Below are 19800 nucleotides of genomic sequence, written 5' to 3'. Positions count from 1 at the left end.
AACCCCTAACCATACATTATGAACGGTCCCTTAGCAGTGACTTTGTGTCACGTGCATACAGTAAATAAAATACAAAATGGTATGTATTATGAACCTCGCACTATAATGGGGAAACTTTTGTGCATAAAAACAATCTGGTATTTAATCAATGGAAATGGAAATCTGGTGTTATTTGTTTTCAAACCTATACCACAGCGTTTAATTGTGGCTAGACATTTAGTGAAGGACTGATTCGTAATCAAGAAAAATGTCTCTAGTTGATCTATGAGTTGACAAGACAGCACCACCTACCAGGTTGAGAAACATATCTCTGTATTTAGGGTCGTCGTGGTATCTATTGAATGTCTTCAATACATCTTCTGATTTGGGCAACCTCTCCAACAGGAGCTGGAGACAAACAATATAACAGCATAAAATCATCGCTACAATAAGTAATGATGGCAAGACACTTTATCTGACATGTTTTATAATTTTACAACATCGGTCACTTAAAAAGATTTCATATCATGTTTCAGATTCATCAGTCTAGCATTTGCAGACTAGTTGATAACTGTGCTTTTTAAATATTTTTAGTTTTTAATGAACCACATACATTTGAACAAATCTAGGTTTGAGGTTCTTGAGAGGTATTTGTATTCAAGTAAAACACAAATATTATGGATGACAACTTCTTCTTTACTGTATGTCACAACATTTCTGGGCTACTCCTTGCCCCTTCGTCAGGTGAATTGTAACAAACAAGATCCAAGTTGTCATCCATAATATTTGTGTTTTACTGAAACCTAGGTTTCACTTCAAAAACAATATTGACTCCGAGTTCAAAATCAATCAGTCTAGTAGTCTTTAAACAACATGTGCATTTCAGGAGAACTATAGTCCAGCTTCACAAAGTAATTAAAGCACTGGGACTACTGTAAGTCTGCGTTCAGTTATTGGAGTTACGATGGTCGTGGTACACACTATCACTGCGCATTGATGACTCTGAGATGAACATATTTAAGAAACTATTGCCATATATGGTCGTCCTTCAAACAGGAACCCACTGTCCCACCCTTCCTGTCAACGTACCTTCTCATAATCAACCCAAGTGATATCGGAGCCCTCATTGAAATCCGTGTGGGCGTCCGCCTGAAACAACTCCTCGTGCATGAGAAGTACCATCAGTTCAATCCTGCAGACATAAAAAACATGGGAACATACTGATAGCTGCGTACTTTGACTCAACACAGATTAAAAATCTTTATGTCTCTACAACATCGATCATATAGTGTGTGTCTAGTATTATCATATCAGCAAGTTAAACATTCTTTACGGTTACCGAAAACGTTAAAAATATATATCTTTGTTTGGAAAGTTGAAAAACCATTAGCTTTGGTAGGCAGATAATAAATATTCAGGAAAAGATAAATGCAGATGTTTAATCTTTTTTCACTTATTCACTTATATTTTTAAGTTAAGAAGTTTGGGGAGAAAAAGTGTTGATTTAGACAAGCAACTTTCTCTCAAATAAATCTTTGTGAGAAACAATACCTTGATAGAGAATACAGTGCGTCGGGTAGCACCAATAAATCAACCATTGAGAAAAGTCCTGCCAAAACTTTTAATTATCATTGCTGTCATATTAAAAGAACAAACACACAAAAGCACAATGGCAACAAACATTCACCTTGTAATTAACCCAAAGAAAACTTCTTCATTGTTCCTGTCCCTTTTAACCACAGGGAATCCACCATGAGAGTTGCTTAGCAACATCTCAGCCAGAGAGGCTACCGATTCCACTTGATGGACGGACACCACTGGTGATGACATGATGTCTCGGGCACAGAACAGATCCAGTTGGAGGCTGGGCACAAAGGGAAAACAAACGTCTTTGAGAATATCCTACACACAGAAAGGAAATTACCTCAAAGGGTATGTTTAACATGCTTAAATACTTTCCTACGCCATAATGTTAATATATCCTGGTTATAAAAATTCAGGAAACCCGGGAGGATTATGCAATAATTAAACTATACTTGAAGTGTCTGGGGAAAAAATTATGCAAGCCGAAACGAAAATTATTTCAACTAACTATTTTGGCCCAATTTCTTCTCAATATACACGCATTCTGATTGGCTGGGGGAATATTTCTCCCAGACATGGCTACGAGTTTTCTTTCAGGTTACAGAAAGGGAAGAGTAATTACGAATACTGAAGGCTGAAACATAGGTAACAAGTTGGTAGGGGAATATCATCCACATAACACATCCAGCTTAAGACTAAAACATCCAGCTGAAGACTGAAACATAGATAACAAGCTGAAGAAATGAAACATAGCTGAAACATAGATAACAAGTTGGTAGGGGAATATAAATGACATAACACATCCAGCTGAAGGCTGAAACATAGGTAACAAGTTGGTAGGGGAATATCATTGATATAACACATCCAGCTGGAGGCTGAAAAATAGGTAACAAGTTGGTAGGGAAATATCATCCACATAGCACATCCAGCTGAAGGCTGAAACATAGGTAACAAGTTGGTAGGGGAATATACATTGATATAACACATCCAGCTGGAGGCTGCAACATAGGCAACAAGTTGGTAGGGAAATATCATCCACATAGCACATCCAGCTGAAGGCTGAAACATAGGTAACAAGTTGGTAGGGGAATATAATTGACATAACACATCCGACTGAAGGCTGAAACATGGGTAAAAAGTTGGTAGGGAAATATCATCAATATAGCAGACGCTTGTGTGTCATATCATATCATGTTTGTATTTCACGATAATTCAAGTCCAATGGCAGTTACAAGAAGGAAATTTTTGCCACAGAGAAAATATTTCACACAACGTATGTAATTTTAATGTTGTTTGTCTTGTAGTATACAAAATCTGTTAAAACTCTAAGAGTCCCAAACCCCCAACTACTAACACATGTAAAATATTAATTAACCAATCAGCAAGAAGCAAAAGTGATAATACTCAGCAAGAATTTCTGAAACAATGTCACTGGTATCCGTGGTAATATGGGTAATACACAAAATAATACATAAGACAAGTCAAAGGAGGTTCACATACAGTTTCCCTTCGTTCATGACCCGAGGCTCTGTGTCGAGGAAGGGAATACACTTCAGCTCAAGGTGGGCGTGGAAGATGGGATGGGTGAAGAAGTCTCCCACCCACTTGGACACCATCACCGCCACCATGACCGGGAGTAGAACCTGCACATCGTTAGTCAGTTCCATCTGGAAACACAAACCCACTCCACCATGACAACATGTAGATGGATCTGTATGTTGTAAAACGTCACATACTAGTCAATTTGTATCTAATACACTGTTTCTTATAACAAAACATTAGGTTTATCAAGCAACAAAACATTAATAAGCAGTTCCATCAGAAAACATGAACACACTCCATACACAGAAAAGAGATATTATGGCTCGTATCATCCTGTACTATCTGGCAAATAGACTTCACTGATTCACACAGTTTGCAAATCGGTTTTCGATTCATAGCTCGGTGGTTATATAGCCACAAATTTAGTTGTATTGGCGACACGTAAGCGAGCCAATATAATGTTAAATTTGCGGCTATATAACCACCGGTATACGTCCCCAATCCGTCAAACACAGTACATTTATCCCCATTCTGATTCAACTCATTTTACACTGTGTTTTTCGTGAAAGAAATTCATTAATTAAACCAGGCCAAAGGTTAATCATATCACTGCTTGAACTTACACCATCGCCAGAAAACTTTTCAAACTTCAACACACTGACTAAATGTGACAATGATGAATAAATCATAGTGGTATAGCTAAAATGGACGGAATTATGATGAAACCGCTCCCTAGTTATCAGAAATGATAACGGCCCGCTGATTCCTCAATGACGGGCCATTATCAGTTCCGTTGTCAAATGACGTCACCACAGGTGACATCACGCTACATGATGGCGTAATAGATCTTATTTCATGATCTAACAGTGTTGGTTCAACAGCCTGTTGCGAGTAAGTTGTTTGAACTAACAATTAAATTTATCATACTGTTTTGTCTTTTTTAACACAAATTCCATCCATTTTAGCTGGAAAGGGGAGTTAACTGACCTAGGGCTTCTGTAATGACAATGTCCTGCAAAGCAGCGGTACCCCAATAGTGTAGGGATACATTCAAAGGTTTTGGGGAATTGGTTTTTAAATTGTGACCGTATATGGTGATTATAATTTAGGATTAAAATTTAGACATGTATATGAAGATATTCATCATATTTCAGAATAATAAATTATTATTAATTCACTCGTAAAAATAAATGATGAATTCCAATTGGATGATAAACTACGTTGCTTGTCAAACCTAAATTATTTGCAGGCAGGGAAGTTTTGGTCAGGGCTGGCTAGTTTAACATCTAACCAGCCCTGTGGTCTGGCTGAAATTTTTGGGAGTTTCATACCCTGATACTAAGTGGAATTAGAATAATACCTTACTGCTTTTTCAGGAATTTGTGTTACATCAACAGAGCTACTGACACATCACATTATTATTATACAGCGCAGCTGTAAAGCCCTCGTTCAATAATGTACACTTAATAACATCCTAATGAGAACAACTAAGGCATTTAGGAACATTCCATCATCACCATGGGAGAGGACCCCTGAATAACCATCTCACATTACACCCATATGGCGAATTCTACCATGGCTACGTGAATGCTCAAATTTGATTGGTCAATCAATAAAATCAGATGGTATCAATTTGGAAATGCGTCTGATTTCACGGCGCTTCACTGCGCACGTATACAACACTGCCGCACTACTTCAGCTTGGCCACCAACATGACTAATATCAACACAACAGACGTGATGGAAATGCTGATGAAACATTTATTAAAACTCGAAAAATACAATTATACGATTTCTCCTCCACAATTATTAGGGAACCTCACTATCATAATTATTGCCGACTATTATAAAAAATATTCAAACTCAATTACAATACACAGCCCCAAACATAAACAAACAATATCTAACATATAAATCAGAAAACCTTGTGAAAATACATCCCTATCTATCCCTATTTGTGCGGCAAAACGTTCGTAAACATTTACCTACCTGGTAAATGGTATATTTGTTTCCGTTTAGAATGGGAAATTCGCAAGATAGATCTAACGGTCAGGCGAAACACAAAATTTGCTACTCATACTGTTGCATAGTTCAATAGTCTCTACGCGTTCGGCTTCAAATGAAATTTAGAGACTATCAATTCGGTCTAACATTCATCTAATTTCCAAACACAGTACGTTTATCTCCTAATTGAACCCAGGCCTTTGAACTCTTCAACGTACAGAAAACCACATCCCTGAAGGCTTTGTGATCCTCATGGCATTCTGCCCGTTTGAAAGGGAGATTACACATATTCTTTTACATTGAGCGTTAGACGATATCTTCATGACATTTACTTCCTACACATGTTTACTTCCCCAACACGTTTTTTTCCTACACGTTTATTTCCTGCTAGTAAATGTCAAACAATTCCAAGCACCTTACCTGATCTCATTTTAAAAAAATACCAAATAAAACACAAAACAGCCTTTCTTCACTCCAAGAAATGGTCCCACAATGACGTGGTCAGTGTAACAGCCTGGTGTTAATATAACTTGCTCCTGTTTCCTTCTTTATTTCATGATCTATCCACGGACACTCACCATGATGACAGTGACAGCCAGGGTCAGTCTGGACACGCCCCCAAAGAAGGAGGCAGCCCCAATGAGGGCAAAGACCCCTGGATCCATCCACGCCCAGTAACCGCTGGTCTCAGAGTGGATTCCAAACATGGACACCATGGCAACGCCAACTATACGACCATATAAGGATCCTATCAACCTGAAAGTAGAGCATGTCACTAAGTGTATCCTGCCTAACACTGCAACATTACAAGAGCTGAATAACATCTTTCTGCCCTCTCATAATAACTGTTAACACATAATAATGATTAAGAAATCTGTAAAATGCAACAACAACCAGCGGACCAGCTACTTACGACATGGGGACAAGCTACTTACAGCATGGGGACCAGCTACTTACAACACAGGTGACCAGCTACTTACAACACAGGGACCAGCTACTTACAACATGGGGACCAGCTACTTACAACATGGGGACCAGCTACTTACAACATGGGGACCAGCTACTTACAACACAGGGGACCAGCTACTTACAACATGGGGACCAGCTACTTACAACATGGGGACCAGCTACTTACAGGGACCACAGGGACCAGCTACTTACAACACATGGGGACCAGCTACTTACAACAACATGGGGACCAGCTACTTACAACACAGCAGGGGACCAGCTACTTACAGCATGGGGACCACTTACAGGGACTTTACAACAAGGGGACCAGCACGGGGACCAGCTTACAACACAGGGACTTACAACATGGGGACCAGCTACTTACCAACACGGGGACCAGCTACTTACAACATGGGGACCAGCTTACTTACAACACACAACATAGGGACCAGCTACTTACAACAACACGGGGACCAGCTACTTTACAACATGGGGACCAGCAACTTACAACACGGGGACCAGCTACTTACAACATGGGGACCAGCTTACAACTTACAACATACAACACAGGGACCAGCTACTTACAACATGGGGACCAGCTACTTACAACATGGGGACCAGCTACTTACAACAGCATGGGGACCAGCTACTTACAACATGGGGACCAGCTACTTACAACACAGGGACCAGCTACTTACAACATGGGGACCAGCTACTTACAACACAGGGACCAGCAACTTACAACACAGGGACCAGCAACTTACAACACAGGGACCAGCTACTTACAACATGGGGACCAGCTACTTACAACATGGGGACCAGCTACTTACAACATGGGGACCAGCTACTTACAACATGGGGACCAGCTACTTACAACATAGGGACCAGCTACTTACAACATGGGGACCAGCTACTTACAACATGGGGACCAGCATGCCACGGGACCACAAGACACGGAGGTTCCAGAAGACCAGCACACAGCCAGGAAGAAGTAGGGGAAGGCTGTAAACAGCGTCGCGTAGCCGAACTGGATGTGAGTCCCTCGAGAAAACAGATGCTTCACGGCTGTCTCCAGAGTCCCAAACAACAAGGAGGCCACTGACAAAATAAGATTCAATAATAAGTAAATGGTGATGGATTCCAATACTGAATCACATGTAGTGGAGGAGCTGCTGTACCAGCTGAAGTCATGGACCACAACATGAACTCTGACGGCACACTCATATCACATCCTTCAGTTACAGTGTTGGGCACACTCATATCACATCCTTCAGTTACAGTGTTGGGTATAACACACTCATATCACATCATTCAGTTACAGTGTTGGGTATAACACACTCATATCACATCATTCAGTTACACTGTTGGGTATAACACCATATTTCCTTGAGCACAGTGGTTACCATGAAAATTAATTGACATAATCACTCAGCCAATGCAGCTGGTTAGGCTATACATTTCACACTAAAGATGTTTGTTACATTGTATTACTGCTATAACTGAAAAACCTGGAGGGCTGACTTTGGGGCATGGAATATTAATAGAATCTCACCATTATGTCTTTTGATATATGATATATGAATACTTGTAAAAAAGTCTCAAACTCCTGACTTGTCCCACAAATTGATCTTGGCTAAGCAACTTCTATGTGTATGTCAAAACATAGTTGTTACAAACATCTTAGCTCTGTGGAACTGGGATCACTATAACATAGGATGATGTGGACAGAGCACCAATATAGTCATATTGTCGGTGTTGCCATGGTTTCCATGTTTTAGTCTAACACAACCCGCTACTTAGCACGGGGCATGGTCTGTTCATCACATAATAGAACATCATTTCAAGGGCACCAAGGAACATCCTACTTAAAAAACAATGTATAACCAAAAAACCTACTCACATTCATTGTAAGTACCGTTGGTGTGCCAGGTGGTCTCGTTAACCTGCCAGCTCTGACCCTGGACACAGGTGTAGGTCTTTACAGCGGACTCGATGTGTAGGGCATTTCGAGTGTCATTTAAACAGCCTGAACTGTCAACAAAACAAACATGGTAACGACAATCTACACACTGAAGTAGGAAGCGACGTTAGGGTTTAAATTAGCAATATACATGTGTGCTTGTGCCTGTGAGATAAGATGTAAGTTTTACAGAGCTAGGCCACTGAGATACCACACGGCAGCTTATTGATGGTCAATCCATATTCTTAGGCCTTAAATACCAAGCACCAGGCAGGGTAACACTTACACAACAGCAGCTCCCTCTATACACTTACACAACTGGGCCAGCAGCCCCCTATACACTTACACAACTGGGCCAGCAGCCCCCTCTATACACTTACACAACTGGGCCAGCAGCTCCCTCTATACACTTACACAACTGGGCCAGCAGCCCCCTATACACTTACACAACTGGGCCAGCAGCCCCTCTATGCAACTTGGGCCAGCAGCCCCTCTATACACTTACACAACTGGGCCAGCAGCCCCCTCTATACACTTACACAACTGGGCCAGCAGCCCCTCTATACACTTACACAACTGGGCCAGCAGCCCCCTCTATGCACTTACACAACTGGGCCAGCAGCCCCTCTATACACTTACACAACTGGGCTGGGCCAGCACCTCCTGGGCCGATATCCCCTCTATACACTTACACAACTGGGCCAGCAGCCCCTCTATACACAACTGGGCCCCTATACACACACAACTGGGCCAGCACAACTGCCAGCATCCCCCTCTATACACTTACACAACTGGGCCAGCAGCCCCCTCTATACACTTACACAACTGGGCCAGCAGCTCCCTCTATACACTTACACAACTGGGCCAGCAGCCCTCTATACACTTACACAACTGGGCCAGCAGCCCCCTCTATACACTTACACAACTGGGCCAGCAGCTCCCTCTATACACTTACACAACTGGGCCAGCAGCCCCTCTATACACTTACACAACTGGGCCAGCAGCCCCCTCTATACACTTACACAACTGGGCCAGCAGCTCCTCTACACAATGGGCCAGCAGCCCCTCTATACACTTACACAACTGGGCCAGCAGCCCCCTCTATACACTTACACAACTGGGCCAGCAGCCCCCTCTATACACTTACACAACTGGGCCAGCAGCCCCCTCTATACACTTACACAACTGGGCCAGCAGCCCCCTCTATGCATCTGTAGGAGGAGCAGGAGAAGGCTGATGGCAGAAATAGCACCACTGTCGTCACGATCACCTGAAACACACACCATCACTGACAGTCATCACAGTAATGTACTGAACCGCAAAAGAAACATCGCCTTTCAAAACCAAATGCAAAATTTTGTTCTTAGAATGTGTTTTTTTATTATGATTGTACGGTTTGGTTAACATGTTTTTCAAACCAAACTGACAGTTAATACCAACATCAGTGTATTTTCTGATGAAAAGGCATATCAACCAAACACAACTAAAAAGGCAGACGTGGTAAAAGGTTCCATTTGACATTCGTGAAAATGAAAATGTGCATGCATATCATGACAACCCTACCAATGAAAGTGAGTCCAAAACTCGCCTGAAATCATTTTTGTTTTGACACAATCGCCATGCCACGACTTACGAGAGAATGGAGGAACCAAGCCCTTGGACGATTGCAAGTTGGCCCGATTGCACTGAGGGTAGCCAATCATTTCAATGTTCATCCACGAAGTGGGCGACCTTCAGTAACATCACAACGTCAAGACCGACAGATTGTGCACAATCATCTGCAGGATCGCTTCCCCAGAGTGACGGAAACAGCATGCCAGGCCATTGGGACTCACAACAGACCCATTAGTGCCAATACAGTGCATCGACGTCTGTGTGGAAGAAACCTCTGCTGTCACAGACCGTATCTAGGTCCTGTCCTCACCACTCATCACCACCAAAACCGACTGCAATGCCAAACTCAGAATCGAAATTGGCGTTACCATTACTCTTGCGCCACATGTTCTTCTTTCACTGTCCAGCGAGGAAATGGAGTTGCTTTTGGGGCAACTCCACATTTCGCGTGGACAGCGCTTCCACCCTGTGGTTATCGACAGTTGTTGATACCCTTTTCCACAGGCTTGGCAATGGAAAAGGTAGTTGTTGTGATGGATCCCCTAAATGCTAGGTTCACACGATCACGATTCGCGCCACGATTGAAATCGTGGTCTTAATTGTGGACTAATTATGCTAATCCTATCAAATCTTATCAGATCTTGAGGTCAGCTGTGGCAATCGTGTTGATCATAGTATAATTTTGGACGGTTCAAAAAATTTCTTCGATCAACTCAATTAATTGTCAATTGTGATCATTGCATCAGATAGTATTGCATCATAAAAAAGCGCAACATATCGCATCTAATCGTGCTTAGAAATCGTAGTGGTCGGAATCAATCGTATACAAGACAAACACCATGCTCTGTTGAGATGTGTTGCGATCTGCCATGATCTGTGACGCTCTGTCGTGTCCCATTGCTAACAACCAGACACGAACGACTCACGAGCAGATACGAGTTGATACGGGTAAATGCAAGTAGATACGAACATTGACATTATTTCACGGACGCTCACGATCTGTTACAAATTACCCTGTGGTTATCGACAAGGTAGAACTGTGCTTTTTTCTGATGAAAGCCGACATTGTGTTTTGACAGCCGATGGCAGAATGAGAGTATGGCAAAGGCGTGGGGAACTGTTTTCCAATGAGAGTATTGTAGAAAGAGACTCGTGGGATGGTCCAAGCATCATGGTGTGGCGGTCTGAACCAGAAAGTTGGCACCGTGGTGTTCCAGAATCTTGGTCATAAGACCCTACGTTGTACCACATTTTGGATATCACAGAAATTGCATCTTCCAGCAAGACAAAGCTAGTGCCCACACTGCCAGAGCAGCGTTAGACTTCCTAAGACAACATGGCATCCAAACCCTACAATAGCCTGCACTCAGTCCGCAATTAGGTCCAATAGAACCCCTTTGGGGCCAGATTCAGAGAAGACTGAATGACCTCCAACCAGGGCCGACAACTGTAGCTGGACTCGATCAGGCATTTCGCAGGGTATGGACCCAAGTGCCTATGGCCTTCATCAACCGGCTGATTCATTCCATGCACAGACGAATCAACACTTTTATCGAGGCAACACATGATACTGACTATGGGGTGTCTTAATGGTACCATTTTTATGATTTTGTTTGTGTGTGAACTCTAAATGTGATTCCCGAAAATGTGTTAACCATAATTGTCAAGTTTGAACTCAATCTTCCGTTTTGATTGTTAATTAGAGTGAATTAAAGTGTGTGCTTTATGGAACTGCTATCGATGCGACATTTCTTTTGTGGTTCAGTATATATTAAGGACTTGGAGTAAGCAGATAAGGTGAGGATGTCTATTCTTTTGGATCACAAAATATTAAGTAAATAAGCTACAGCCACCTTTAATGTAATGACATTAGATACCATTGATCGCGCAGGGCGGGGAACTGGAAGGCAATGTAAATCATCCATATTATTGATATCTCAACTTGTCATACACATAAAATCAAGCAAAGAAGAATGGCCAGGCATCAGTTGTTCATCCATCCTCAGTTTGACAAGGTACCTACTATCCATTCTATATGATAAAATATGCTTGTCCTTCTGTCTGCCTAGCCTATGTGTAGCCTGATTTTCATAGCATGATGCTAAAAGTAGCAAACTGATAGGAAAAACCTCACATGAATAAAATAATTCTGTGCTAAGTTTTGAGGAGATCAAGTGAAGGTCAAGTTGCCTCAAGAAATACTGGGGCATATGGCTCAAAGGTATTCATCATAACAATGCCATGATGATGTAATGACCCCAGTACTCCAGGGGGTGCATCTGATGGACCTACCATTATTACTGCAGGCTCCACAAGCCTGAAGGTTTTCTGTCCCCAACTTTTGCCAATCCGAGACAGCAGTCTCTTCCGACTGCGAGTGATCTTGAGGTTGATGATGGTGAAGAGGGCGCCGGTGAGGCCACCGATGATGCCGATCACGACGGTGGGGATGAACATGAGGATGTTGACGTTCACACCTTTACTGATCTGGAACAGACAGGGACAACTACAACTACAAGTGAAACAGGGTTTAATATTATTGAACTTGTATATTGATGTGTGTTTCCATGTGTCTGTGCCACTCTGTCTGTCTGTCTATCTGCGTGTCTGTGTTCATTCTTGTGTGTCTGTGTTCATTATTGTGTGTCTGTCCACACGTGTCTGTGTCTGTCTGTGACTATGGGTCTGTGTCTGCATGTGTTTGAGTGTCTGTGAGTGTTTGTGCCTGTGTCTATGTATGTCTGTGTCTGTGTTGGTGTCTGTGTCTATGGCTGTCTCTCTGTTTGTGTATGTCTGTGTTATGTCTGTACCTCTGTATGTTTGTGTCTGCATGCATGTGTTTGTATGTCTGTGAGTGTTTGTGCCTGTGTCTGTGTATGTCTATGTCTGTGTTTATGGCTGTCTCTCTGTTTGTGTATGTCTGTGTATGTCTGTGTCTGTGTTGTCGTCTGTGTCTATGGCTGTCTCTCTGTTTGTGTATGTCTGTGTTATGTCTGTACCCCTGTATGTTTGTGTCTGCATGTGTTTGAGTGTCTGTGAGTGTTTGTGCCTGTGTATATGTATGTCTGTGTCTGTGTTGGTGTCTATGTCTATGGCTGTCTCTCTGTTTGTGTATGTCTGTGTTATGTCTGTACCCCTGTATGTTTGTGTCTGCATGTGTTTGTATGTCACTGAGTGTTTGTGCCTGTGTCTGTGTATGTCTATGTCTACCCATGTCTACGTATGTCTGTGTCTGTACTAGTGGTGGTCAGATTAATTGAAATAATCAAAGATTGGTCGCTGTGACTAAACGACCAAGCAATCGATCATGTTTTCTCATAATCGGACATAAACAATATTGGAACTCTTCTTTGCATTACAAAATATTTTTCACAAGGTTGGTTTTGTCTGTTACATTTCATGAGCACTACAAGCTCGTTCCAAGTCATGATTGAATTTACCTTAAAGACTCCAAGAAAAGGTTCCTAACATACTAGTCATCCCTTAAAGATGTGCAATTTGAAAAAAAGAAACCGTAATAACTACCTGTTTTTCTTTATTTTTTGGTGCATTAAGAAACATAACCAGGAAAATTTGATAAAAGGTGCTAACCAATTATTTTTGATGATTGATTGGTTGTAATGAACCAATCATCAATTATGAGATTTAACCAATTCCCAACACTAGTCTGTACCTTTGCCTATGCCTATGTATGTCTGTCTGTCTGTGTATGTCTGTCTGTGTCTGTCTGTCTGTATCTGTGTATGTCTGTCTGTGTCTATGTATGTCTGTCTGTGTCTGTGTATGTCTGTCTGTGTCTATGTATGTCTGTCTGTGTCTGTCTGTCTGTCTGTGTCTGTCTGTCTGTCTGTGTATGTCTGTCTGTGTCTGTGTATGTCTGTCTGTGTCTATGTATGTCTGTGTCTGTCTGTCTGTGTCTGTCTGTCTGTGTCCTGTATGTCTGTCTGTGTCTGTGTGTGTCTGTGTGTATGTCTGTCTGTCTGTGTATGTCTGTCTGTGTCTGTGTCTGTCTGTCTGTCTGTGTCTGCGTCTATGTATGTCTGTCTGTGTGTATGTCTGTCTGTGTCTGTGTATGTCTGTCTGTGTCTGTGTATGTCTGTTCTGTCTGTGTATGTCTGTCTGTGTCTGTGTATGTCTGTCTGTGTCTATGTATGTCTGTCTGTGTCTGTGTATGTCTGTATATCTGTGTCTATGTATGTCTGTGTATGTCTGTCTGTGTATGTCTGTCTGTGTATGTCTGTCTGTGTCTGTGTATGTCTGTCTGTGTCTATGTATGTCTGTCTGTGTCTGTGTATGTCTGTCTGTGTCTGTGTATGTCTGTCTGTGTCTGTGTATGTCTGTCTGTGTCTATGTATGTCTGTCTGTGTCTATGTATGTCTGTCTGTGTATGTCTGTCTGTGTCTATGTATGTCTGTCTGTGTCTGTCTGTGTCTATGTATGTCTGTCTGTGTCTATGTATGTCTGTCTGTGTCTATGTATGTCTGTCTGTTTTTGTGTCTGTCTGTGCGGATATTTGTTGATGATATTGCGCCCGCCAGCTAAACCAGTGGTAGATATCATGAGCAACGTCGACACATAACCAACCAAGTCATATAGTCTTACTTTCCAATCAAGTTGACTGACTGACTGACTGAGTATGGCTTTACGCCATGTTTGGCAATATTCCAGCAATATCACGGCGGGGGACACCAGAAATGGGCTTCACACATTGTACCCATGTGGGGAACCGAACACAGGCCTTCCGCGTGACGAGGGAGCGCTTTAACCACTAGGCTACCCCACCGTCCCCCAATCAAGTTGAATCACCCCTCTAGGGAAGTGATTTAGCATTGGAGACCTATTTGATCAAGAGGTTAAAAAGAAGTTCAGTTAATTAATTAAGGGACTCTGTAAGCGCTCACGTTGAATAGAATGTATCTCTCCAGCTTGAACTCGCCAAAATCTCCAGTGTAGCTGAATCCCTGGAAGGCGGAATTGAAGAGGTCGGTGGTGAAGGTGGAGATCATACAACAGAAGAAGATCTGCCAGGACAGGGCCGTGGTCCAGAACGACGACACCTCCTCCATCGCGAACAGCAGCCCACCTACAGGGGCGCCAAACGCTGATGACACTCCAGCAGCTGCACCAGCAGAGATGAAGTTTCTCCTGCGAATGTCAAGATAAATTTCAGTGAATATTCTACAAGTAAAAAGATAAAAACTAGTGTTTGTCATTTTTCTTCCGGATGTATTTTTACTAATCAGTTTGGAGGATGATAATACTGTTTATAAACCTCCAGTCACATCACTCTATTGTCTTGCCAGGTTCTCCTTTCACCGAGTAAACCTCTACAGGCAGTTTCGCAAGCATTCATAGATTCTCCATGAAATCCTGTGGATTTTCTACAGAATTGCATGCACTCCGGGGATTTTCTGAGGAATAGCCCTTGACTTTGAATTATTCCTTGTTTTGAGGTTTGATAAACTTTGTATTGCTATCACTAAATATCACATTATTGAAAACTTATATGGTGCCGATACCTAGTTTCGATCCTGCAACCCTTTGCTTACTAACTTGGTGGTTTTATCCACGAGGCTACGAAGAATCGAGGTTTGTCAGTATGAACCATGTGTTCCTCACAAGATGGGTAGAGCGGGCAGCACACGGGTTGGGCATGCAGAGCACGTGCATTGCGTGCGTGCGTGAGGTTTTACCTATTCTTAGCAATAGAACAATAGAGGTATCAAAAATGGTCTTTACAAGTTGTATCCATGTAGGGGAGCGAACCCTCGCCTTCAGCATATCAGGCACATGCTTTAACCACCTGGCCACCCTTCCACCTCAACGTCAACTGAAGTAAGTGCTATCTCACCTGTCCTCGGAGTTCCGGAACCGCTGGAAAAATGGCAGTTTAAACCTGAGCGTCTCCGACCTGGCCTGACTCATCCCTGCACCAACAAGAGCTCTGTGGAATAACAGATTTATCTCTAAGGAAGTGTGTGCTTTAACTTCTTTGAGTGGTGTTTTAGAAGTTGGGAAGTACAATAATGACAAATTTATGGGTAATAACATCTCTTATCTTGTGAGTAATGTGTTGTGTTTAGGGGTGATGATAAAGGGAAAAGGTGATGTGTTCATAAGATGTCTGTCTTTGAAAAGTTTGTTAACGCTTATACTTCATTTCCAAATTGAAAGCTCAGGTTCCCCTACTTTTTTAAAGAGTATATTTCAGCCAGTTTAATGTAACTGACCCTAAATGAATCATGGGACCCTCGGGGCCAACTGGCATCCCACAGCCAATAGCCGCCACACATGACAGAAATTTGACGATCATTGTCTGGAGGTTGAAGATATGTCGAATATTGGTTCCATTCAGAAAGCCGGTCACTTCGGGGATGCCAGAGCCACCTGCACTTGGTCTCCAGAACTAGGGGAGATAAATAATAACTTTGAAGAAGACCTACTGCAAATCACAAAAATTTGTCTATAATTAGCTGGCTATAATTATTTTGAAATAAGAGTGTGAAAACAAAATATTTGATTATCAAAATGGAAGAAATCAACATAAAAACACATCTAAGTGCAAATGAGATATGAACTTAAAGGATTTGCACCTTTTTTCACTTCTAGGTTACAATTGCCCAATAGTTGTTTTATTCATATACTCATGGTAATATCCAGATGTTTCCATGCCAATGCTGAACAGCTTTTAATTAAAGGTCACATTCAACGTAAAACACAACTTTGCAGATTCTGATACCTTTCGGTATGGACATACCGAAACAAATCATCAAAAATGTTTTTTCATAATCAGCAATGCATATTATATGTCATGAATAAGTGATAATTGTGTTTTAATTATGTTTGATTTTTTGGTTGCATGTGACCTTTAAGTAAGGTTTGCTTTAAGTATCCCTGATTTTGATCTTGGATTAGAATTACAGGACGTCAATCTCACCACAACCACTGCAGCACTGAAGACAATGAACAGGATACTGTAGCCCACACCGAACAGCCAGGCAATCACAATCCTATCTTCCTGAAACATCAACAACATGCTCTATTAACTTAAACAGTGGGGACGGAGAAGACGGAGACTAAAGCCACAAGGAAATAGTCCGGGGAGTTTCCTGGCTCCAATCACCTGGGAAGATATACCTCAGCTGAGTTCATGTCATGACATTCTCACTAACATTCCACCTTCATTTCAGTGGCTTGTAGATACAACAGTTCTTGGCCAGGTAAACTTTTGATTAAATAATTTAAAAAGGGACTCACAGTTAAATGACACACAGTTAGCCAGAAATACAATAAGCTGGTCGCTGGCTGAAACATTAAGTTGATGGGCCCTGTATGATCTATGACTTACATCCAGGAAGCCCTGTATGATCCATGACTTACATCCAGGAAGCCCTGTATGATCCATGACTTACATCCAGGAAGCCCTGTATGATCCATGACTTACATCCAGGAAGCCCTGTATGATCCATGACTTACATCCAGGAAGCCCTGTATGATCCATGGCTTACATCCAGGAAGCCATGTATGATCCATGACTTACATCCAGGAAGCCATGTATGATACATGACTTACATCCAGGAAGCCCTGTATGATCCATGGCTTACATCCAGGAAGCCCTGTATGATCCATGACTTACATCCAGGAAGCCCTGTATGATCCATGGCTTACATCCCTGGAAGACTTACATCCTGTAAGATCCATGACTTACATCCAGGAAGCCCTGTATGATCCATGACTTACATCCAGGAAGCCCTGTATGATCCATGACTTACATCCAGCCCTGTATGATCCATGACTTACATCCAGGAAGCCCTGTATGATCCATGACTTACATCCAGGAAGCCCTGTATGATCCATGACTTACATCCAGGAAGCCCTGTATGATCCATGACTTACATCCAGGAAGCCATGTATGATCCATGACTTACATCCAGGAAGCCCTGTATGATCCATGACTTACATCCAGGAAGCCCTGTATGATCCATGACTTACATCCAGGAAGCCCTGTATGATCCATGACTTACATCCAGGAAGCCCTGTATGATCCATGACTTACATCCAGGAAGCCCTGTATGATCCATGACTTACATCCAGGAAGCCCTGTATGATCCATGACTTACATCCAGGAAGCCCTGTATGATCCATGACTTACATCCAGGAAGCCCTGTATGATCCATGACTTACATCCAGGAAGCCCTGTATGATCCATGACTTACATCCAGGAAGCCCTGTATGATCCATGACTTACATCCAGGAAGCCCTGTATGATCCATGACTTACTTACATCCAGGAAGCCCTGTATGATCCATGACTTACATCCAGGAAGCCCTGTATGATCCATGACTTACATCCAGGAAGCCCTGTATGACAGATGACTTACATCCAGGAAGCCCTGTATGATCCATGACTTACATCCAGGAAGCCCTGTATGATCCATGACTTACATCCAGGAATCCTGTAGGAATGACTTACATCCAGGAAGCCCTGTATGATCCATGACTTACATCCAGGAAGCCCTGTATGACAGATGACTTACATCCAGGAAGCCCTGTATGATCCATGACTTACATCCAGGAAGCCCTGTATGATCCATGACTTACATCCAGGAAGCCCTGTATGATCCATGACTTACATCCAGGAAGCCCTGTATGACATGACTTACATCCAGGAAGCCCTGTATGATCCATGACTTACATCCAGGAAGCCCCTGTATGAAGCCATGTATGATCCATGACTTACATCCAGGAAGCCCTGTATGATCCATGACTTACATCCAGGAAGCCCATGATCCATGATGGATCCAGGAAGCCCATGACTTACATGACCATGAAGCCCTGTATGATCCATGACTTACATCCAGGAAGCCCTGCATGACAGATGACTTACATCCAGGAAGCCCTGTATGATCCATGACTTACATCCAGGAAGCCCTGTATGATCCATGACTTACATCCAGGAAGCCCTGTATGATCCATGACTTACATCCAGGAAGCCCTGCATGACAGATGACTTACATCCAGGAAGCCCTGTATAGTGTCCCACTTGAAGCTGGCCACCTCCTCAATCAGCTGATGCAGCAGGAACCCGATCATGCCGACTCCGAAACCGATCATACCCATCATGAGCCAGCGGTCCAGCTCCAACCTGGAACAGTCATGTTTAAATAGCACCTTAACAGACACCAATCCTGGAGCTCTGGATTGTGGTGGGAGTCATTTACATTTGCACATCAATGGTTGTGTGAACAGTTTGGGAGGGTGTCACATAAAGAATTATGATCCTCACATGAGGTGAGGTATGTGTGTGTCTGTGTGGAGGGGGGCTGGGTGTGTGAAGGGACTGGTGGTTTAATATGTTTAGTTGGGAACTCTTCAGGTTATGACCTTTAACTGTCAGTTGATGGTGGTGGTGGTGGAAGGTTGTCAATAACAGAGAATTCGGTGTTATACATGTATTTGATATTGGGGCCACATGTGTCCTTATCCCACACATCAACCTCATCACTGGCAATATGTATGTAGTATTTTATCTACATTGCTTTAAAAAATCAGCTGAGGAAAAATACATGCTCATGTTCAAATATGAGAAAAAATCGAAATCTAAAAAATGCCCATTTGCCACATTTTTAGTGTAAGTCCTAACACATACAAGTTTTGAACATAACAAAATCTAATTATCATTCATATGAAGAAAATTCAAAATAATTTAGAATGGTTTCCACACATTTTCAATGTTTAAACTGTGCATATCCCATTGTCTGAAAGGTACCTAAAATAAAGAACTTCAGCAAAGCAAACCTACCTCGTAATGACCTGTCTCTTGATCCAGTGTTTGAATACAAAGCTGTGTGAGGGGAGATAATCCAGGCTCTCAAAGGACGCCAGAGTTTCCTTCTCCTTCTCTGTGTACTTGTGAGTGACGTACACAGGCTCGTAGTCTCGGCCCTGGAAATTAGAGATTTTACCTTAGATTTTTACACTGCAATACAAATGATACAGCACCTTAGCCTGGAAGTGTGGAACAGCAGTAGAGGCACAAAGCTTAAGAAATTATTATATTTTCTGCTTAAGTTCATAAACTTTGTTGGGATTCCCCAGCATATCATTGGGACACCCCTTTGTATATCTGTGAGTCATCCTTTGTAAACTGTTGAGCCATCCCTAATATATC

The 19800-nt window shown here is 42.3% G+C and overlaps 1 protein-coding gene across 1 annotated transcript in view; it reads right to left on the bottom strand.

Moving 5' to 3' along the window:
• LOC124259359 (chloride channel protein B-like) overlaps positions 1-19800 on the bottom strand; it is a 37005-nt gene that overhangs the window by 2719 nt on the left and 14486 nt on the right. The window contains exons 3-18 of the mRNA XM_046693486.1: positions 19432-19574; positions 18645-18774; positions 16568-16648; positions 15861-16036; positions 15482-15574; positions 14532-14775; positions 11923-12117; positions 9198-9286; positions 7957-8087; positions 6997-7154; positions 6953-6966; positions 5687-5864; positions 3064-3230; positions 1667-1843; positions 1069-1171; positions 292-387 (exon numbers count right to left, since the gene is read on the bottom strand). Coding sequence (XP_046549442.1) covers positions 292-387; positions 1069-1171; positions 1667-1843; positions 3064-3230; positions 5687-5864; positions 6953-6966; positions 6997-7154; positions 7957-8087; positions 9198-9286; positions 11923-12117; positions 14532-14775; positions 15482-15574; positions 15861-16036; positions 16568-16648; positions 18645-18774; positions 19432-19574 — 2175 coding nt within the window. The remainder of the gene's footprint in view (positions 1-291; positions 388-1068; positions 1172-1666; positions 1844-3063; positions 3231-5686; positions 5865-6952; positions 6967-6996; positions 7155-7956; positions 8088-9197; positions 9287-11922; positions 12118-14531; positions 14776-15481; positions 15575-15860; positions 16037-16567; positions 16649-18644; positions 18775-19431; positions 19575-19800) is intronic.

This window comes from Haliotis rubra, unplaced genomic scaffold (genome assembly GCF_003918875.1).
Source record: "Haliotis rubra isolate DU_JTF1 unplaced genomic scaffold, ASM391887v1 Scf72, whole genome shotgun sequence".
Taxonomy (NCBI): Eukaryota; Metazoa; Mollusca; class Gastropoda; order Lepetellida; family Haliotidae; genus Haliotis; species Haliotis rubra.
This window is presented reverse-complemented; position numbering and strand designations above follow the sequence as displayed.